The 23,855-nt window shown below is 46.9% G+C and overlaps 1 protein-coding gene across 2 annotated transcripts in view; it reads right to left on the reverse strand.

Moving 5' to 3' along the window:
• MAML1 (mastermind like transcriptional coactivator 1) overlaps positions 1-20,819 on the reverse strand; it is a 41,825-nt gene extending 21,006 nt beyond the window's left edge. Inside the window, exon 1 of one of the 2 annotated variants that reach the window (XM_072145626.1) lies at positions 20,362-20,819. In XM_072145626.1, the coding sequence (XP_072001727.1) occupies positions 20,362-20,685 (324 nt within the window). In that variant the 5' untranslated portion in view covers positions 20,686-20,819. The remainder of the gene's footprint in view (positions 1-20,361) is intronic. The other variant, XM_072145627.1, reaches the window with a different exon arrangement.
• Positions 20,820-23,855: the final 3,036 nt, after the last annotated feature.

Below are 23,855 nucleotides of genomic sequence, written 5' to 3' on the forward strand. Positions count from 1 at the left end.
GCCAGGCACCTGCGGATTCATGATAGGACAACCCCTGCTCCCTGCACATGGATGAGGCAGAGAACAGGAGAAGCTGTTTATGTAGTGACTCACGGACATTCCTTAAAGTCGTAAACACACATTTAAAGGGGTGGCGCTGCCTACTGACCCGGTGTGAAATTCTTAGCCTTGACCTTAATTACTTCTTGGACCATAAATTAGCGGCCAACCCCTTTCCCCGGCCTTCATCTTTACATCTATAACTTTTTCACCACTTTTGGCCTAGAAAGACAAAACTCAACGTATAATTACAAAAAAAAAATGGCTCTAAAGTGTAGGGGCCTGTCCCCTATAGGGGCAATGACAGGACAAGGGACCTGAACAAAAATACTTGAAACATGTTATCGCTTACAACGGGGGTCAGTGACCTCTGACGCTATGTGGAACTATAATTCCCAGCATGCTTGGCTGTTCTGTATGCTGGAGCAGAGCATGCTGGTAGTTTTGTAGTTGCACAACAGCTGGGAGTTGCTGACCCCTGTCCTACATGTAACTGATACCAATATGGATCTATACGCAGCAGATGGGTTTCCAGGTTGAGATTCTGGCTGCATTTCATTGCAATTTTCTGTAAATCACCAAAAAATAAAAAATAAAAAAATTTTTAAAAAAATTAATGCAGGGACAGGGTGTGAGATCCATACCAATAGGAGTCAATGACCTATCTCTAGCATAGGTCAACAACAAAACAGGGGAACAGACACCCATTTAATACCCAAAACACTCATGTATAAACCAGGGACGCAGGTACAGTGACATGACGTCCTTCCTTCTAAAACAAACTTATAATTATGCTAAAGAGCCAGAAGGCATCTGATGAGTGTTTCCAGAGCCCCACAGCTTCACATGCTGTTACAATGAGCATATCAGGTCTCCCCCTGCACTTCCTGCTGCTGCTAGTTTACAAAAGTAAAGAGGGAGGGAGGGAGCAGGAAGTTTGGCCAGACTGTTCTGCTCATTGTAACAGCCTGTGAACCTGAAGCACTGAGGGCTCTGATAACACCCCCCAGAGCGCTTCATAATTTTGAAAGTTGATTTTAGAAGTTAGGAGACCAAGAATAATAAATAGACAGATTAGTCATGGCGCCTGGATCTATGAGCAAGTGTCACTGGTTTATCCAGGCTTGATTTTGACCATATATTTTCTTTAAGGTTGTATATAGATCATACACACACACACACACACACACTAGTAAAGCTCCCGTCCGGCTGGTATGAAGGCTGGCATATGCCAGTGTCTGCATTCAGCCCAGGCAGATCCCAAGTCAGAGGTTTCTGTGCCCTGATCCCATCCATTCTACAAAGAAGATATGAGGTAGGTGGTGGTAGACATCCGTGCTCATATCCTCAGCTATGGTGGACATTGGGGTCCCTTGCACCCATCTGAGCAGGTTCGAAGTCTTGTGCTTACACGGTCACAGAAAATTTTGAAAGCAATGTACACAAGCCAAGCCTGCTAACACAATGCAACGCAGCCCCAGCTCCGATAACCTGTAGTAACCCCACTGACAAAGGCGTTCATTGTTCACGACACAGAACACAAGCGAGGTTCCCTTAAATCCAGACACTACAACGCCCAGCATGTCAACCCCGTAATAGCGACTCATTCCTGGAGTTAACGGGTTAAAGGGAGCCCATTCCTCTTCTGCGGTAACCTTTACAAAGCTGGACACAAAGCAGCGGCGCTGGTGTTCAGGGGATTATGCGGCTTTGAAGCACGGTGACTCAGAACAATTGCTTATATTGGAGGAGGACGAGGGCAGAACATGATGAACCTTCCATAAGAATAACCAAACAACCGCCGAGCGAACTACTAGCCAAGTAATGAGCCACAATTTAAAGGGAACAGCGTGGACCCGAGTCATGAAAGAGACAAGCACAAACAGTGGGGTAGGTGCCGGCATCCAGCGTCACATCGCCGACTGTCTAGCATCTCTAATGATAGGACGATTCGGGATAATACAGCACGTTCTGTCCTCACCAACAGGATCCAGTCCAACCGGGCCCAAAGTCAGCAGCGTTTACACAGACGGGCACATGGGGAAAACAGACTTTATCAGACCCTTTTCTTTGCCACAACACTGGCCGTGAGAGTTACTGTGATCCCAATGAAAATTTGGGATGTTGGACCTCTGCATTAGGTTCTCACACTTGATACGTGGCCATTAGAGGAGAACACCAATTCCCTCTCCCTATTCAAGACACATGCACGCCCAGCTCTTCTCTCCCACCACCACATGAGGGGTTAAGAATAGGTGTATATACATGTCCAATCACACCCATAGGGGCACAGCACATTGCTATAATGGATTCATCAGCCATCAATGGCGTCTTGTGCCTGGACGATCAGATCCTCCATCACATCAGATGTTTGGGGGAAGTTTCTCATCAGATGTAATAAATTAAAGGCTTCAGGATCCTCTCCTTTAGGCTACAAGTTGCTGCCTTAAGGCTACAAATCGGGGGGAGGGAACGCTTGTCTATTTTGTCTGTGGATCATTGGCCTTGGTCTTATACAATAGGGAGTTGATCAAAGAGCAGGTCTATTGTGACAGTATAATAGGGAAGGGGCTAGTTTCTCCACAAGCTGCACATTGAATGGTCAGATCCTCCGCCTCGCCCTTTCTTCTTGGAGGGGCTTCTGTGATTGGGGTCACTTTTTCACGTTGGTGATAAAGGAGAAATCCTGTCTCTGGGTCGCACATCAGTCTGATCTGTTTGGGTTATTTCAATGTTATCGATTTCAAAGTGCGACCAAATACAAGGATCAATCCGAGGCGGCCAATCCTACCAGATCAAGGGCTATTTAAATAGATGCAAGGCCGTATGAGGGACTTTCTTAAGGTTTAAGCTTATCACCTTTCCATGGAATAAGAATTAGGCATACAGATACCCCCAGCAGATCAGGAGAATAGGGGTCCTGTAAGTGTGAATGCTCAACTACTACACCATTCACATTGGGGGGGGGGGGGGGGGGGAATTACTCCCATTTATGTGAGCAACCGATGTAGCGGAGGGACAGCCTTACCTTATTTACTCAACCAGAACTGTAATACCAGACCCAGCCTCTGCATAGAAGTGGCATGATTTCTGGAAAAAGTCTCCCACTCTTGGAAGTCTTTTGGCAACCTTTTAATTCCAGCCGTCCACAGATAGTGACCGTAAACTGTGACCAGAATTACTCTCGCATTCCTCGTCCCCAGGAATCCGGCCTCTGACGCGAGTCTTTGTATATACACAATACACGTCATATCTTTATCACAGCTTCATTAAGTCCAGTAGTGAACTGGAGATCATACAAGATTTTCAGGTGAAATTGCCCTCGCGTTTACGACCACGTCCACGGAATCTTTATACGATGGATGGTGGAATGCGCTGCTGCCGGACCACTCGGGTCATTCCTATCTCCCCCAGTAACACATATGACATCTTGAAATACAATTCTTTCAATTACCTCATCTCTACCCCCAACACATGGCACAAAGGAAGAGAGTGAAGACCACATCTACATAAATTAGGTGTAAATATTGGGTTTGGTTCTTATACTGAACATATGAAAAAAGTAAACTTTTTGCAGATGTCAATAAGTCCGTAGAAAGGTTTTCTATAAAAATATATGATGATCACACCAGATAAGTGGAGGTGTCCCATAGTCTTGATGGTGGTGAAGTTGGCTTGTGTTCCCCAGATCTATCCTGCCCTCTCCCCCTCATGACACATCCAGGTTTCCCCCACCGCTCTATTGTTCCTCTCCACCAACTTCCTTTTTCTTATTTTAACTTCACGACACACCGGAAAGTCACATCAGTCTCGTGTCTTTGCCCAAAAACTCCCTATAAAGTGTCACAGATAGGTCAGCACGATCCACAAATCTTAAGCTTCCCCCTCCCAAATCTTGGCTTTACCTCCGCCTTACAGACATTGGTTTATTTTGTTCTTTTGTGGTGTGATTTTGCTGGTCAAAGTAGTAAAGCTAAAAAAATTTACACTTTCAAAAAGTTTGGCGCCGTTTTTTAAAGGATCTTGCTCATGTTTGCATCACAACAAGGTAATATAAGGACCGATACAAGATGCAGGAGGAGGTGGGAGCAGCGGCAGCACAGACAAGTCACACATATGCAACTCAACACAGACAGGAAGCGTTAGCCGGAGATAAGGAATGCAGTCCCTCCTGATGACATCCACAAATGGGAATGCAGGGCAGACTGGGACCAGTCTGGGAATGCAGCGGAGAGAAAGGGCTGCCATGCCTTCTACCCCCTGCTCTGCGGGAGGGGGTCTGGCAGGCGCCTGTGGCTCAACCTCTCACCGGCCACGGGAAGCTGAACCAGAACGGACTGCGAAGAGCAGCGAATAACCTCAGCCTGGGGCCAACGGAGGAAACACGGGAAGTGGCGTGTGTCGAAAGCAAAGGGAGATTGCAGTGATCAGTGTCCGGCCACATCCATAATAATCTATGGAATCACAACCATGTCCCATCTCTCAATGATGTGTAAATACTGCCCTACGATCGCCATTAGACCCGGAGTATTAGGATTTATTCTTCTCCGATACCATGTTCCCCCGGGGACGTAAACAATGCAGTAATTTAGAAAATGAAAAAATACAAAACAAATTTGTAGGTGACAATTAGACACAAGGTAATTACATGACGGGACTTGTTAGCTAATCACACATGTGCCCTGCGTCCTATAGGAAAGCCCAGCCCCGGCTACCAGGGGGCCGCAGCCTTTGCACTCTTGCTGGGAAGTGCCAGAAATTTAGCAAAATTGCCACAATTGTGTGAAAACATGAGAAATTGTCCGAGTTTTACAGTGAAATCTTCTGCTACTTTCAACCTTTGTGTGGTGTTATAGTTTAAAGAGTATAAAACCTACATTTTACAAGTCAGATGATTAGCCATAGGCTCCGCCAGAGGTTAACCCAGTGCATATATTCCCTATGTTTATGTTCCCTTATAGGAAATCTACCATCATAATCCATCATGATAAACCAGAGACACTTACTCATAAATCCAGGCACAGAGACTGTTGTAATCTTGATATTTATGGCCTCCTTCCTCATACAATCAACTTTTATAATTATGCTAATGAGCCAAACGTGATCGGGGGAGTGTTACCAGAGCCCCTCCAATGTTGTAGATTCACAGGCTGTTAAACTACACAAGCCACCTTCACCACTGTGAGATAACAGCAGCCAGGGGAAGGAGGAATTTCTGCTGCACAATGTAAAAGGCAGCAAAGTTTCTGCACCGAGTGGCTCTGGTAAAACCCTCTGAACCCTTCAGCCTCATTAGCATAATTTTAAAAGTTGATTTTAGAAGGAAGGTGGCCATGGGTTACAAATATAAGCAGATTACCACAGTCTCGGTGCCTGGATCTATGAGTAAGTGTCCCTGGCTTATTATGATGGATTAGGATGCTAGATTTCCTTTAAACCCTATGGTCCCACAAACTGGCACTTGCGCGATTAACCGGACCGAACCTAGAACCATTGAGCTGAACTCCCCATGTCCATTCGATTCAGTGAATTTCAGTTGTCTAATGACAGAGACGCACAGAGACGCACAGAGACGCACAGAGACGCACAGAGACGCACAGAGACGCACAGAGACGCACAGAGACGCACAGAGACGCACAGAGACGCACAGAGACGCACAGAGACGCACAGAGACGCACAGAGACGCACAGAGACGCACAGAGACGCACAGAGACGCACAGAGACGCACAGAGACGCACAGAGACGCACAGAGACACACAGAGACGCACAGAGACGCACAGAGACACACAGAGACACACAGAGACACACAGAGACACACAGAGACACACAGAGACACACAGAGACACACAGAGACACACAGAGACACACAGAGACACACAGAGACACACAGAGACACACAGAGACACACAGAGACACACAGAGACACACAGAGACACACAGAGACACACAGAGACACACAGAGACACACAGAGACACACAGAGACACACAGAGACACACAGAGACACACAGAGACACACAGAGACACACAGAGACACACAGAGACACACAGAGACACACAGAGACACACAGAGACACACAGAGACACACAGAGACACACAGAGACACACAGAGACACACAGTCGGGTTTTTCACTGATCAAAAACGTTACATCCTGAAGGATCAGAGTCTAACCAGTGGCACATGTATTATGGCTTCCATTGGGCCAACTCCATACGTTGTGATTTGCCAGGTTATTATAAAAATACTCATGTGCATCCACACCAGATACAGACTTGTGCTATTTGTAATGCATTTCAATGTGCTTTTAGTTCCGTCTTCAATTCACCTGTGATCCGACAATTTTCAGGAAAGATCATCATGAAATCCGCATCAATGCAAAGATTTATTGCCGATATCATGCACTTAGCCGAAATAATGAATGGCAGACGGCCTTCACATAAGTGTGATAGACTGCAATCCCGCTTTATGTGGGCCCAGGGGTCTTCCATATTACATATGTAACCCACCCATCACTGCTGTAAACATTACTGAAGCCCCCCCTATCTCTCCTCATACAGGTCTTGTAGAAGGACCGGCAGTAATCTGATATTCTCTACATGAAAATATCTAACTACTGAAAATCCAGGAAGAAAAAAAAACTAAACCAGCAAAAACTGACTACGGGCCACCAGCAGCAGCATAGACGATAATACAGACTGATGAAGCAGCGCAGACATGTACAAACCAATACCAAGTGTGCAGCAGCTGAGGAGCACATACCTGAACTCTGCTTTACCTCCATTCTCAGAAAGATGCCATTAAAATACTGCGTACTGGCTAAACTGGTCCAATATGGGGCCCACGGTCAGATATCCCACACAGGAAGCCGTCTGTATACCGGGAAGAGCTGCTGCCCAGACGTTATAGGCGACGTCACACCGTCATTAGAGGAGCTCCACACCATGAAGGGTGACCACCAATATGAAGCTACACGTAGGCCTCGGTCACCTCTGCCGCTGTTGTTGTGCTTCTATCACACTAGGGGAGGAGGGGGATCACATACGTGCTTCCGGTGAAACGCATGTTATCGCTAACCAGCACCCGATGTCTTGTTTGTATTGTTTAAATGCAAGACACTGGGTGCTGGTTTCCGATCGCATGCATTTCACTGGTAACACATATGTGATTGGGCCGAGCCCGACCTCCCATGTGCTAGTGACCACATCCTTACAGGACATCATACATCTATGAAACTGGCAAGAAGAGAACTCCATTTTTACATGCAGCTTTATTAACAGAAGATGAACAAAAAAAAAAAAAAAAGTGTAACAGTGTATGAAGCTGCAGCAAGGGAGGGGCTCTGGCAAATAACACCCGGAGCCCTTCAGGCCCATTAGCAAAATTGGCTGAGTGTGTTGTCACCAGTAAAGCAAATTTGCTGGCTTTTACACTGTGCAGGAGCAATTCCCCTCCCACTGCCTGCTGTAATATCACCGTGGGGGGTGGGGGGAAGGAGTGCTGCTTGCACAGTGTAACAGCCTCTGAAGCTAAAGCATAGAGGGACTCCCAGAGCCCTTATGGTTCATTAGCAGAATTCTAAAAGTTTATTTTAGAAGGAAGGCCATGGATAACAAATCCAAGAAAATTACCACAGTCACTGTCCCTGGTTTATCAGGGACATGGATCATTCCCTTTAAATGTGCAACAATCTGAACTAAATCAACCAATAACAGAGGGTGAGCCGTGGGGACTGCTGCCGGATGATTTGATGCAGACTGGTTGCTTGGGAAGAGACTGCCCAACAACCAGTCTGACACGAGGGTGAATTAGAGCATCTCCAGTAACCAGTATTAAAGCCGAATTTCTAAGAAGATGCATTCCATAAGGCAGGTTCAGGGATGAAGAGTCCTGACCTCACCAATTTCTAGCCACCGAGCAACCTTTGAAGGCGTTTCCCTCATGTCAGTGTCTATAGACAAATTGCAAAGTAATTCTGAAGGAAGCAACATTTATGGGACAAGACTGAGCCTACAAAACAGCTTGAAGGAACGTAGTCAACTTCTAACCTGGAAGACGGCAGTAGATGTCAACGTGACGCTCAGCGTAGTAAACCCAAACATGGCTTCAATGGAGGAGGAGCTTCAATGATATGTTATCACCCATTATGATCCAACATACTTTTTTCTTTGAAACCTGCATCTGAAAAACCGAATGTGTGAGCGCACCCTCGGGCTGGTGGTACACGACCACTGTAGATCTACGAATTACTACATGAGTAACGGAGTTAATAATCTTCCCTCTGTGTCTATATCCAGGATCTATGAGTAGAGCTCCTTTTGCTAGGCCCGGAGCAGCACATGGGTGTAGCAAACATTCGACTGGAGAGCACTACACTCCTATACATCAAATACATCCCTCTCTTTTGAGAGAGAAAGGTTGGGACTGCACATCCACACATTTTACAATGATCTATTACCTCTAGGCAACACGCTTCTTAGTTACATTTTGATCAAATTGAAAAAGCCACTAACCATTTCAAGGTGCCCTAATTTTAGTGGGTCCCTATGCTAGTGGGTGCAGCATCACATGGCATCCACTTTGGCACAGCACCAGCAAGACCCAAATGCCCCCCAGTACCTATAGTAATAGGCCAAGCCCCTTATTGCTCTGGGCCTCAGGTCTTCACCAGCGCCGCATCACAGAACCAGCTTCAGCAATGCACTGCACGCTGTGAACAGGTCCCGAGTCCCCACCGGTCAGTCAATGTGGTCTCAACGGTTAATGGACTTCAGCAATTTGATCAAAACATATCGAAGAACTTCACATTTCTTTTGTTAACGTGGTCTAGAAGTAATCGATCATTGTATCGGGCACGGATGTGCTGTCCGGATCTTTCAGTCTACAAATGTTGATATCCATAGACCTCCAGTCACCCAACTGTGGCCAAAAGGAGAGTCCAAGTCAGGGTGGCACGGAGCGGCACAACTTGCTGCACTTTACTATATAGCTTTAAGAGAAATGTTTGGCAATGCGTAGCACCCCGACGTGGGCGTAGGGACACTGCTTCAGCCTCAGTTGGGTAAATGCAGGCCTATGGATATATGGAGATGGTTTTACCTTCCTATACAGAGTCATTAGTGCACCTGCCTACAAAGAACACAAGTTGTTCCAAAATCATCACGTTGCGCACCCCATCTAAGATGCAAAGTGCATAGATTTGGCTTCTCGAGTACAAATGTGCGTTTCGGGACACATTCAATGTTTCGTTGCAGAGCAGATGGAGCCGGCTACATCCCGCAGTCCTTTCACCATATCAATACAAAAATATTATTAAAAAAAAATTCAGATCCCAGAAGTTTATTGATGGGGGGGGGGGGGGGGGAGCACCAGATCTATAGTGTAACCCTTACAGTGCTACGAGAACATCCGCTGGACGCGCAGGAGCGCTGATACTTACAATTTTTGCTTCCACGTGTAGCTGTACCTTTAATAGCAGAGCTTAGCGCCGGAGAGCGGACGATTACATGGAGCTCTGGAATGTGTACTGGGTTTGTGCCTAGTGCACGGAGGGGTTGATATAAGGACACAAGGCAACCTTAGAAGCCGATCCGTTATCCTAACCATGACATGTGGGAGAAGGTTTCTGCAGTCTGGGCAAAGCAGAAGAAGACACCGGCAGCGAGAAACCAGCACCCACAGCGTTAAAAGCGGCAGCCGCAGCAGATGCTCGCAGCCTCGGTGTTTGTCAGATCCCATTAAATGGTGAATTCTTGAGACATAGGAGGGTTACTGTATGCGCCAGGCGGCTAATTAAAAACCCATTCATGGGGCCCCTAATTATCCTGACCCATATATTCTAGAAAAGACAAAAATGAGAAAATTACACATACCCCGCTCCCTTAAGAATAACACGACCTGAATATCCAAGAACATTGTTTATGAGGGACAGAAAGGAGATCTTTTATCTCCACATGGACACGCAGCTTTATGCAGGGTATGATGGGTAAGTAGGGCAGAGAAAGTACTCACTCATCTCTTATCTACACCTCTTACTCCCCAACACGTTATTCCTACAATCACCCTGATAAATAACAACTTACTGAAGCTCCTTTGTAATTTCAACAAGTTACAGCGACTACAGGAAGTTTCTGTGTAGTCAGACACACCCCCTATCTCATAATTTATTTTTTTTTAAATATCAAATTTTTAATGATTTTAAAATTTAAAAGTACAAACAATCTGACAATTCTTAGCAGTTCCAGTTCCTAAATCCCCTTCCATCTGCACATTTGTGACATGCAGGACTTGCGGTTAACACGTGCGTTTACAAAACACATCTGTTAATGCATTGTTAACGCTTGAGTTAACATAGCTGTTAATGCATGCGTTTTTTTAACATGTTAACACAAGTGTTAACATTTGCGGTTTTTAAATGCAAGTGTTAACAGCTGTTTAATTAGGCAAATCACTTCAGCTATTCCAATGCATTTTTAAACGCAAAGTGTGACCGCACCCTGAGGCAGATTTAAAAAAAAAAAAAAAAAAAAAAAAACTAAATTAAAGTTTATGGGAACGCATCAAAAATGCACTGTGAGAAACACATGTAATGCATTTTTCACTGGTCCATTGGTACAGAACATAGTCATCAGGTTGTTTTCAAGTACGCAAAAAAAAAAACCTTTAAAGGCAATCTAAAATCAAAATCTAGTGTGATAAACCAAAGGCACTTGGCTCCTTTAACACACAGGTATGGCGATGTATGTTAGCCGTGCGTATGACAGCTAACATACAGCCGCCATAGAAGTGCATTGTGCGCAGCACGGTATGGGTCACTGGACCAGGCCTTTGCTGGAAAAAACAGAGCATGCTGTACAGTTCCCCATGTAGAGGGGAGGGATGGAGAGTGCTCACCTCTCCAGCCAAATGTATGTTACACCCGGGTCTGGGCTTAGCGTGTGTGAAAGGAGCCTTACTCATAGACCCACGCACCGTGACTGATGTAATCTGCTTATATTTTTTATCCTTGGCCTCCTTCCTTGTAAAATCAACTTTTAAAACTTGAGGTGCTAGAGTTACCAGAGCCCCTCAATGCTGCACCTTCACAGGCTGTTACACTGCAACTCCTTCCTTCTGCACCCTCAGCACTCCCCCTCCCACCTTCTGCAGAGATCTCACTCAACAAGGGGTGGCGGGGGGGGGGACGTGCATCTACACAGTGTAATAGCCCGCTAATGAGCGGGATGTAGGGGCTCTAGAAACATCCCAAAGAGCCCGTCTTGCTCATTTGCATACATTTTAAAACTTTCTCATAGACCCAGGCACAGTGACTGCGGTAATCTTATTATATCAGTTTTGCATGTCCTCTTCCTTCTAAAATCAACTAAGAACATTTATGCTAGTGAGCAAGAAGGCTGCTGGGGTGTATCCAGAACAACCCAGTGCTGCTGATTCATAGGCTGTTAACATTGTTTCGCCTCTCCCATAGCAAACCCCCCCCCCCAACCAGTCGGATGAGCCAAGTGCTACTGCACAGTGTAACAGCCTGTGAAGCTGCAACATGTAGAGGCTCTGGTGACACCACCAGGAGCCATCCAGGCTCAATAGTATATTTATAAAAGTTGATTTTAGAAGAAAGGAAGGAATGAAGGATAGATAACACAAGAAGATTACCACAGTCCTGGTGCCTGTATCTATGAGTACTGTAAGTGTCCTTGGTGTATAGTGATGGATTTTGCTGGTAGATTTCCTTTAAAACCTTGATGGAACTTGTCAGTTTTTCACTGACCGAACTCTGACCAAAATTCTGCAACGCCTGTGTTAAAGAGGTCCTAGTAACACATCCTCACTGCAAGTCAGGGATTTATCTGTCACATAGAAAACCCCAGCGGTGCCATACACTGATATATGCCACCATCTGGCACCATGGCCAGGGAGACCACGCACACAGCAACTTCACATTGGCCACGTACCATATGGGGAGTGTGACACACATCCATCCCTCTGGTAGGAGATCTCCCCCTTTTTGGGAGCCATTCTGTTATATATGTATACAGCCCCAATGCAGAGAGCGCTGTGGAAGCTTGGGATACTCTAAGGGGCAATTTGCAGCATAATCCTCAGCTTTTTAACAGATGTGCATTGATGGAGAAGTGAAGAAATTACTTAGTGAGATAAATAATGCTTCCCATCATGAGGGGAGAGCGTCCAGGATGTATCCTCATGCTGCCCTGCCACAGACACAACCCACAGGCGCAATTCAGAGAACATCAAACGATATTAGACCCGAAAGGAACAGAGTGTTCCTCAGAATGCAGACACTGCCAGACCTCATCCCCTGAAGATCCCACTGTGCGACCCACCAGAATTTCAAGGATTGGAAATGAAAGTAGGCCGGGACCCCGAGCGAAAAGACATTTTGTGAGCACAGGTGGCCGAGGCAGGACAGGGATCTGCAGAGTATTTATTCTGGAGATGGTCAACATGGAGGTCTAAGAAGAGGCCAAGTATAGAGAGCAGAGCCGGCACTGGTATGTAGTGGGCATCGTACAGTCCGGGGCTGTCACCAGCCGCCACGCACAACACATCACTGTGTGAGGACACCCCGGGATCCTGGAATATCTACCAGGAGATCCACTACAAAGGGGCTGGACACATACATCAAACTTACCAAGTATAAAATCCTAATTGTGTCACCAATATTATACTTAAAGGGGTTGTGGGAGAAAAAAAATAAAAAATAATAATGATGTGACCAGAGAGGGGGATGCATAAAAAAAAAAAAGTGTACTTACCTTAGCGGATGCTACCCGTGCTGTAATCCCTCGGAGCTCCGTTCGGACAACTTCCGGGGAGGCCTGAGCACTGTCCCAGCGCTATATCAAGTGCTGGGACATGGGGCACGGCAGGGGACCTCTTAAGCCACATTACTATTACATACTCTCGGACAACCCCTTTAAAGGGAATCTACCATCCAAATGCATCATAATAAACCAGGGGCATTACTCATAGATCCAGGAACCGTGACTGTGGTAATCTTATATGTGTTATCCCTGACCTCCTTCCTTCTAAAATCAACTCTTAGAATTATGCTGATGAGTTAGAAGGGCTCTTGGTGGGCATTACCAGAGTCCACTCCTCAGCTTCACAGAGTGTTACACTGTCTAACCCTCCCCCTGCTCCCTCAGAACTTCCTCAGACTATAATCAAAGGGGAGGGGGAAGTGTTTAAAGGGAACCTGTCACCAGGAGACCCATTTTTAGCACTCCCCCAGTCCCCACAGAGCATAGTACATACACTGCCAAAGTGTTTTTGTATAAAAAATAGGTTTTACAGAAAAAAAGATATGTTATATTGTACCTTTCATTAGCATCTGCTGTGTGACTAGGCAGTTGCCAATTAGGAGGGGCTGGAAAGGAGCAGTTCCCCCCCACCCTTGAGAAACATGTGACCTTTTCAAATATATGAATAACTCCCCACACTCGGGATTGGCTGTAGAGGAGCAGGGGGCGTCGCTAAGCCCAGTGATGGGTGTTTTCATACATTTGAAAAGGTCACATGGAGGAGTGGTTACCCAAGGGTGGGGGGAAACTGCTCCTTTCCAGACCCTCCCAAAAGGCAACTGCCTAGTCACACAGCAGATGCTAATGAAAAGGTACAATATAACATATCTTTTTTTCTGTAAAACCAATTTTTAATACAAAAACTGGGGGGACTGGGGGAGTGCTCAAAATGGGTCTCCGGGTGACAGGTTCCCTTTAAGTACTAACCCCCCCCCCTTTGCATAATTTTAAAATATTATACTACATGGCCATGGATAAATAAGAAGATTACAAAAGTCAATGAGCTTGGGTCTAGAAGTTAGTTTTACTGGTAAAATGTGATAGATTTTGATGGAAGATTTCCTTTAACCTATTTATATCCTGGGATGCAAGGGTCACATGACCCCCCCCCCCTCTGGCAGCAGGACCCAGGACTTCCTGTGACAGAGGGGGCCATGCAGTCATTATTGTACATCCGTCACATACAATAATGACTCCGCACCCCCTCCAGCAGGACACACAACATCACAGGCCGTCCTCAGTCCTGCTGTCTGGAGATCATGTGACTGGTAAACTTTAACAACTTGAGTATAATATGGGTAACTCTATTACCCTTTTAAACTTTAGCATATGTGGCCAACCCCTCTAGTGAATCCTCACGAGTTTTGGGAGATTAAAGGGGATTTACTGTATAGAGGAAAATTTGGCACCCCCCAAAAAAACAAACAAAACTATTTTGGCCCAAATCACAACATTTTCCTGAGCTCAGGCCCACTAGTCCTCAGGACAACCAACACAAAATGTATTTATTTCTTTCTAGCTGCAGAAATGGAAGCCTACACGTGATAACAAGGCCTGTCCGTAAGTGTTGTCATGGGCAGAAACCGTCATTGCAGAGGTTATATGCTGTGCTTAGCATCCACAACAATGCTGCAGGTATAGCTCACCCCCTTTGCCGAAACTGCAAATCACTGCAAGGTGGCCAGCTGTTAGACTAAGCAGGACCCTCTCTAATATTCTTCCATATGACTGTTTGTACTCTATGTAATGTAATATTATATTTGTAATGCGCTATGAAATTTGATGGCGCTATTTAAAAATTATCATCATCTCCGATTTAAAACATGGCTACACCACGATATGTGGGTCCCTGGCACTATAAGGCCTAAAACCAACGAGTCAGTCTGATGCGACAAACCCGCATGCAGAGTTACGTTCCGTTACCTGAACATTCGGGCCAGACACTGCCACAAGCACACGACTAACTCGCAACAGGCCTAAAAAAAAACACCTCCAGGAAAAGCTCATGTGACATCTACCGTAGCAAGTAGCCTAAAGCCTAAAACATTGTGATACTGTCGGAGGAACCTTTTGCCACACAAACCTCCTGCAGGGTCTATGAGGGGTATCAATACGGGGCTGGTTGGAGAGGGCTGCATCATTTCCATACAGGGGATTTGGGGCGGGGGGAATAAAGCTTGGCTGCTGTATTATACATTTGGCACGTCCCACTAGCACCAGCAATCGGTAGCAGCACTAATCTTTTAACCATGGTGGAAAAATTTATTCGAACGTTGCCCTCCATGACCTCATCAAGTCTCTCCGAGGCCCCCATGGCCCGTCCTGTTTCAATATGATCAGTTTTAGGTCTTCTGAAGAAGAACGTATGCTCACCCGGGCCTTAGGGTGATGCCACACGTGGCATTTTTGGTCTGTATATAGCATGCGTTTTCAGTCCATCCGTTTTTGACTGTTTACCATGCGTGTGGCGGCTTACAACCTGTTTATCTATTAAGATAATTGGGAAAAACTGACAAAAACGATAAAAAAACGGATGCGTTTTTAAACGGACTGAAAACGCATGCTTCAAAAATGAACCAAAAAACGCCATGTGTGGCATCACCCTTAGTCAGGTGCAGGAGAAAGTGGGAGAGAGCGTTCCTCACCTGCCTGTCCCCCATCGAATGTCGCTGTGGCCGGTGCGCTGCCATAAAACTGGGAGACATAAGACATGTCTGTCACGGTGCGGTGAGATGGCGTGTGCTCACATGACCGGGTGCCATAGACCATTGGGAGAAGGGGGAGGGGTGGTACTGCAAATTGTGCAGCTGGGTCACAGCCCCCCTTAAGTTGCATGAGGCCTTACAGAAACAATATCTACTGCAACATCGTAGTGTCAGACACCCAATGGTTCTGAGTTCATACCTGATCATGAAGAAATACAAGAGAGAAAAAAAACTTTAGTTTAGTTTTTAGAAGCTGAAATGGAGCGGCTTATAAATCCCTGCACGCCGGACGGCACCGGGGAAATCATGACAGTCACAGCCCTGACCACACACACTCTCCGTGACTCAAATGGGAGTTTCCATGCTGATGTATCAAGACCTGCAAAACTAAATCCTGTATTAAAGCAGTGAGCAGCCGCGCTAGAAAAGGGTTAATTCTCCCGCTTTCAGGGTCCTAATGCCTTCCTATACACCCTGCAGTTCCTACAGTGAGGACTGACACACAGGAAGAGCAGGAGGGGGGGTGGGGCGCTGCATAACAAATGCAGGTTTCAATCCATTGAATGTATGTAAAGAGCTGGGTGAGACGCCCGGGGGCACTGCCATTAGAGGTTATCATTACCTGCTCACACACAGCACCATCCACAACACATTTCCTTGAAGATCTCTCAGACTGCTCACTTGTAACGCCGTGGCGTGAGATTATACACCGACACTACTGCCGCCCATCGCAATGAAGAACAACAACAAAGAGGGCAAAGGGGAGGCTGGCATTTCATTCCCCATTAAGCGGGCCGGCAGCCTGCCCAAGCCCTGCCAACATTTCAAGACTCTTGTTAACTTTGCAGGAGATAGTTGAGATGAGTTACATGTCCGACCCAGGCTGAAATCCCTGCTAACTATGCACAGCAGACAGGCCTCTGGCTCCGCTGCCAAGCCTGCTCCGTGCCAACCCAATGCAAACAAACCTTACAGCTTTACAGCTGACAGACACTCCATAAAAGATGTCTACCCGGGCGCATTTATCACACGCCATGGCCAACACACAAACAGAAGCCAGGGCCTGCCAACCCCAGAGGGAATGGGGGGGGGGGGGGGTGGCAGGGGGTCGCTGCCAATGTTACCCATCGCCATTAACACTTTTCTTGCCACTCTTCACGCCTTGTCACGCTCCATCAGAAGCCACCCCCCCCCCCCCCCCCCCCGGTATAAATGGCAGCGCATGGAGGGGTTATCACACAGCGTATCACCTATCCAGTGTCAGATCCTGTTGCTATATATGGAGCAACACTCTGCTGCTCCAATCATTGTCTATAGGACAGATGAGGACAGTTGTTAGAGTGAATAGAGAGCATCATTCATGTTCCGGTGAGGGTCGCAGCCATCAGACACTTACACCCTATTCCAGAGTTAAGGGGGAGAGTCAAAAACTTTCCTGCAGCGTGACTGTGGTAATCTTCTTATATTTGTTATCCATAGCCTCCTTCCTTCTAAAATAAACTCTTAGAATTATGCTAATGAGTCAGGATGGCTTCTTGGGGAGTTACCAGAGCATTTCCATGCTGCAGCTTCACAGGCTGTTACACTGTGCAGGAGCACGTGGCCCCTCCAATTAAGTCAGAGTGTTGGGGGATACGAAACAGTGTTAACAGCCTGTATACCAGCAGCGTGGAGGCATTCTGGATACACACCCCTAGGAGCCAACCTGGCTCATTAGCACAAGTTGATTTTAGAATGGTGGCGGCCAGGGAGAACAGATATAAGAAGACTACCACAGTTTGTCCCCCTAAACACCAAGGGGCCCCACTGATGGGGTAAAAGGGTTCTCTCACAATGAAGGTTTGTCACTTATCCACGTGATATTGGACATGTGACTGATCTCTCACAAGGGTTTTGGAGGCTCAGTACAACCCTGAGTAATAGTTTGTGGCTTTCAGCGCACCCACTCAGTCCTTACCAAAAACTGAGATTTATTTAGGTGCCCGCCGATGAGAAGGCTGGGCACTTTCTCATCACCTACAACTGTCTATGGCGTCTTCTAGTGATGCGGGCGGCTGCAGTCAGCCTGGCAGCGTGGTGCCCACCCCTGCATTAATATGCACCACACCATGGAGCGCAGCGAGTACTAACCCGGCCTCCCGGCAGCTGCACTCTCATGCCCCATGGTGCAACTTCCTACAGTACGTGAATCATTCACAGCGCTGCCGAGTGGCTGACACACCGTGACTGGGTTAACCCTCCCAGCGCCGAGACAATGCTCGACGCCAGATTACTGTAAACTTCACTCATTTCCTCACTGGGAGTGACAAAGGACTGACGAAAGCACATTGCTCTCTCTCAAAACGGGGGTTAACTCCTACACTGCTGTACATATGCAAAGTCATGACCCGATATAAAACAGAGATCATTAGTTGTTAAAAAAATTTTTTTTTTTTAAATGTCCATTGCTACTACAGTAAAGACTAATGCTGGTGTAAGTAAGTGAACCCCATAGCTTTAGGATGAAATGTTAGTCCTAAACATTTAAGTGAATGAGAACAAGTTCTTCTCTTGGGTACCGAACACCAAGACATTGTCCACATGTTCACCCAGGACCAAGAGAGTCCAAACATTCACTGTAACGGGGAACAAGGGTGAGATATAGAGGAGGGGGTGCTCAACCCAATTACAGGAGCCACAAAATGTACATACAATTTAGGACTACAAGTTCTGGGGAGGAGGTACCTACAGCCACTGGTAAACAGAGCAGGCGCTCACATGGTGCTACAAGTTGTTGGACAGGAATAGGGAATACTAAGTAAACACTCGCAACGGCCGTCCATAATGGCTGAACCAAATATTTAGTAACGCCATAGAAACCAAATAAAGTATAGCACCAATCACAAAGGACTTACCACCAGCTAGACCTCCAAGCACCCACACAAGCCTGGTATCAGTCCCCAGCCGAAAAAAATACCATCCAACCATGTGGACCACCAAGACAAACCTCTTCTAGGAGACCAAAGCAGAAGATCATGATTCCAATCCCACCATGAATTGATCTCCATCTCCTGAACATGACTGGGTGTGAAACAACTGGTGACGCCATCTACTGCACTGAGCATGCTGGGAATTGTCATTTTACATCACTCACCATCTGCGGAAACAGATTCAACCATGTGGGCCACCAAAATAAAGAGACTGTCAAACTTCTGCCTAACCCAAAAGACGACCAAGGCAGAAGATAAACTCACAGTGGAATAATGTGACAGAATTATGATCTCCATCTACTGAGCTTGTGTACTTGTCACATACTGATCTGGAGTTTTACATCACCCACCATCAATAAATAAGTTTGTGGTGGGATCAAATCATGATCGATTTACTGGGTGACAAGTGCACAAGCGGTGACGCCAACCGTCTCCCGAGCCCGGGTGGACGTCGCACAGGCGGTGACGCCAACCGTCTCCCGAGCCCGGGTGGACGTCGCACAGGCGGTGACGCCAACCGTCTCCCGAGCCCGGGTGGACGTCGCACAGGCGGTGACGCCAACCGTCTCCCGAGCCCGGGTGGACGTCGCACAAGCAGTGACGCCAACCAACTGTTACAATGAGCATGCAGCGAATTGTCATTTTAAATTGCTCTCCATCTGCAAAAAAAAAAAAAAAAAACTCAACCATGTGGCCTACCAAAACAAAGAGACTGTCAAACATCTCCCTAACCCAAAGGTGACCAAAACAGTTGATCAATTCATAGTGGAATCAGAATCATGATCTCCATCTACAGAACATGTGTAGTGGTCACACAACTGATGACACCATGCATCTATTGAACCTCTGTATATGTGAAACAACTGGTGACGCCAACCACCTACTGCACTGAGCTTGCTGGGAATTGTAATTTCACATCACTCTCCATCAGCAACAACAGATCTCTCCATGTGACCACCAAAATAAAGAGACCATCCTTCTTCTTCTTAACCCAGAGGTGACCAATACACGGTGGGGGTCACATCTCATGCATCTGTGAGGATGTCATATACCGATCACTACAAACATCTACTGAACCTGTAGAAACGTAACCTGATGACACCAATGAACAAGATCATATGGGCTAGAACGCTGAGCATTCTGGGAGTTGTAGTTTTAAAATCTGTATGTGAACATACAAGGTGGTGGACTCGCTCCGCTGCCACTCATCAGGATGACGAGTACCGCTCTGGCTTTTATTACATGCTGCATCGTAAAAAGTTGCGTCAAAACTTATTCTCCAACAAACAAAACAATAAATTTCCCCATTACTGTTCCTAAAGAATTCAAGAACGGAGCTTTAAACGTATCAATGCAAAATCCCATTGACATTAGTGTAAATTTTAGTACATCCATTTATGCAGGTGTCCGTTAACCATGTGTTTTTTTTTTTCCCCAAACGGAGGAAAAGTAGCGCAGCCTCCGTCAAAAAATAAGGCACATGGATAACAGATCGCTGCCTAAAGGGAACCTAAACGGACGACATAAAGTTTACATAGTTGTGATTTTTAATTCAAACATACTTTTTGATTTTTTTCAGGGGATTTTTAATAGACACATTATAGTTCCGTTCTTCACCGGAGGTAAGAGACACTAATGTGAACTTAGCCGTACAGATCAGAGGGTGACGCTTCTGTCAGGTCCACGGCGCAAAATTCTAATTCATTTCTATGACAGAAAGTGGATATTTAGCGCAAAAGTTCAGACTAAACTGCAGTTTAGGGGGGGGTGGGCGGAGTTAGGTAAAGTTTTGGTACTAAGTTTTGGGGCAGCACCTGTGCCGCTCTTACCGCGATGAGGGTGCTGCTCCGGCACTGCTCCCCGTTGCTGCCTCCGTCCCCCGGCTCCATGGCGCCGCTGCCGGCCTGGCTGCTCCGGGTGCTGTCGGCTGTGCTGGCGGCCGGTTGCTGCCGGTGCTTGCCCGCTCGCTTGGCCTTGGCCTGCAGGCAGCGCTGGTGCAGCTGGAAGGTGTGTGTCCGCTCTATCTCCAGCCTCTCTCCGGCCACAGCATCGTAGCGGGACTCGCAGTTGCCATGATGCCGCCGGCACAGCTCTATCCGCCGGCGGAGGCGCTCCATCACCGCGCTGTGCCGGGGAACCACAAAATCCGCCATCTGGAGGCAACGCCGAGCGCGACCAGTCCCCCGCTTCACAGCCGCCCGGACCGTCTTCGCCCTCTCGCCATTGTTATCTGCGCAGCCGCCATCTTGAAACTGCTTTTTTTTTTCCTCTTTTTTTTTTTTTTCCTCTCAATACATGGGCGTGACGTCACGGGAGACATGCCCGGCGCCAACCAATTACACCACACCAGGGCGGAGCTACGCGCTGACGTCGTGTTTTGTAAACGGAGTTGTTTGTCTACGGGGGAGGCGATGGGAAAAAAAGGGTGGAAGACGGAAAGGAATTTGCGCTTTGCCCTATCACGACGCTTTTCCCGCCTTGATTGACAGCGTCGCCCCGCCCACTGATTGGTGCAGTTTCCTTAGCTCAAAACAAAACAAGTGGTTTATTTGTTTAAAGTTTTTTTTTTCTCTTTTGGAACAAAGTTCAGATTGTGCAGAAGTTCTATAAATAGAAGAAGGGCAGCAACTCCTGATTAACACTGAGCTGCACACAATATAACACGGCAGCTATTTATAGGCTGCTCCATGACCGGATCATTCCGTTTATCCGAGAAGCTTCTGTTTGGTGGTCGGCGCTTTCATAACTATCCTTGTATAATTCACATTCCAAGGATTATTATATAATACGGGGATCAGGGAAATGTTCTGTAATGTTCTTTAAAGGGGTATTCTAGTAATTTAAAGTCATAAGATCATTGAGGGAAGGGTCATCCACAGTTTTTCCAAACTGATTGTTAAAGGAAATCTCGCATCAAAGTGAAGCCTGAAAAACCACGGACACTGAGGACCGTTGCAAATGAACGTGTGCTCGCCCAGGCCGTAACCCTGGGTGCAGGAGAGAGGAAGGGTGAGCCCTCCTCACCGGTCCCCTCTCCATTGAAGTCCGAGTGGTCACAGTATAGTGAGCGTAACTCCCAAATTTTGGGTGAGCGAAAGGGGCCCCTCCCATTTTTATAAACCACACCCATTGCCCCACCCACAAACAGTGTAATATCGAGGCCCCCACATAGTATAATGCCCCATTACTGTGCCCAACCTATGGACCCATATAATATCCCTTAATGCAACTCGGCAACCCCTCTTTAATTTTATCCTCCCTTTAGATTTGTTTTTCCTCTTTTATCTCCCCAAACATATACATATTACTATCTGTACTACTACCCCCACCCCTGGTGTAGCCCCTGTCCTCCATCCTCGTCATACTGTGGCCTCCTTCCTCTATCATCCTCTTCCTGTGGCCTCCTGTTCTCCAGCCTCCTCCTGTAGCCCCGTCCACCATCCTCCTCCTGTGGTCCCCTGTCCTCCAGCCTCCCCCTCCTGTCCTCCAGCCTCATCCTGTAGCCTCCTGTCCTCCTGCCTCCTCCTCCTTCAGCCCCTTGTCTTCCAGCCTTCTCCTGTATCCCCCTGTCCCTCAGCCTCCTCCTGTATCTCCCTGTCCTCCAGCCTCCTCCTGTAGCCTCCTTTCCTGCAGCCTCCTCCTGCAGCCCCCTGTCCTCCAGCCTCCTCCTGTCATGCAGCCTCATTCAGTAGACCCCTGTCCTTTAGCCTCCTCCTGTTCTTCAGCCTCCTCCTGTATCGCCATGTCCTCCAGCCTCCTCCTGTATCCCCCTGTCCTCCAGCCTCCTCCTGAATGGTGGTGAGACAGGGGCTTTGATCTGGCGTCCGTATCACCAGCCCCCCATGTAGATAGATGGAGGACAGGGGTCTTTATATTAAGGGGATGGAGGTCAGGGGTCTCTATATGAAGGAGATGGAGGTCGGGGCCAGAATATAAAGGAGGGGAGGACAGGGACCAAGATATAAAGGGGATGAAGGACAGGAGCTACAATATAAAGGGAATGGAGGACAGCGGCCACTACATAAACAGGAAGGATGATGGAGACATCAAAATAAAGGGAATGGAGGACAGGGACCACAGTATTAAGGGAATGGAGGACATGGCACATAACATAAAGGGGATGGAGGTCAGGGGTCTCTATATGAAGGAGATGGAGTTCAGGGGTCTTTATATGAAGGGGATGGAGGTCATGGGCCACAACATAAAGGAGAGGAAAACAGGGACCACAATATAAACGGGGTGGAAAACGGGTCACAACATAAATGGGAAGACAACAGGGACCACTATATAAAGGAGAGGGAGTATAGGGACCACAATGTGAAAGGGAGGAGAGGTAGGAGTACAGAAAGCTAGGGCAATATACGTGTGAAGGTGTTAATAAAATGTCTCTCTAAGTTGGGGACCAAAAGTAAAGGGGACCACATATGTGATGAGTAGTAAGAGTGGGGGGCCACAGAGAGGGGGGGGGCATAATATGTTGTTGAGTTGCATTCAGGGTTTTTCTATGGGTCCTTAGGGGGTTGGCCAAAAGAGAGGGACTTTATACTATGGGAGAAGACATTAGGGTCGATATTATACTAGGATAGGGTTGGGGCAAGGGGCGGTGCAATGGATGTGGTTTAGGGCATTTTTTGTGTGTCACGCCTGCACCTCTTTTTCTAGGCCAACAGTTGGGAGCTGATGGTTACTCCATGTAAATACAACCAGTGAGTGTGAACTTTAATTCATAGTGACTGATGGTATCCCGGCATATTAGCGATGATTGATGTCATTGGTGGACTGGTGAATCCACGACAGCTGGTTATTCCATCCATGCTTCCTCCTCCACCTCCCAATGTCTTACCTTCACCCCCACAATTTTTATTTCATTGGTGGCAGTGGTGGAGTCCTCCTCTGCTCCAGCTATATGTAAATGTCTTTTGGAGCTGACAGTGCACCTGTATGCTACTACTGCCACTACTTCCAGGTCATTGCAGGTAGATCCCTGATATTGAGCATGCCTACACTTAGCTCCTGCCATCCATGTTCAGAGCCTGACACTTGGCTTCTACCAGCTTCTTTTGGACTCTAAAAAGCGCTGGAGTCCAAGTGGGCGAGTAACTACTGGACATCAGGATACTTGCCCTTAACGTCATTCCTTACAAAGACCACCAATGGTGTTCAGATTAAAAAGAACTTTCAAGATTAAAATATTAAGGAGAGACATATTCCATCAATCCAAGATGAACGTGGAGTGGAGTTGCCTCGTGGATTCTTCTCCATATGCCTGACTGTTTTCTCTAAAATATTTCATTTCTTATGGTTAGAATGGAATTTAATCTAC

The sequence above is a fragment of the Engystomops pustulosus genome, chromosome 4 (assembly GCF_040894005.1).
Source record: "Engystomops pustulosus chromosome 4, aEngPut4.maternal, whole genome shotgun sequence".
Taxonomy (NCBI): domain Eukaryota; kingdom Metazoa; phylum Chordata; class Amphibia; order Anura; family Leptodactylidae; genus Engystomops; species Engystomops pustulosus.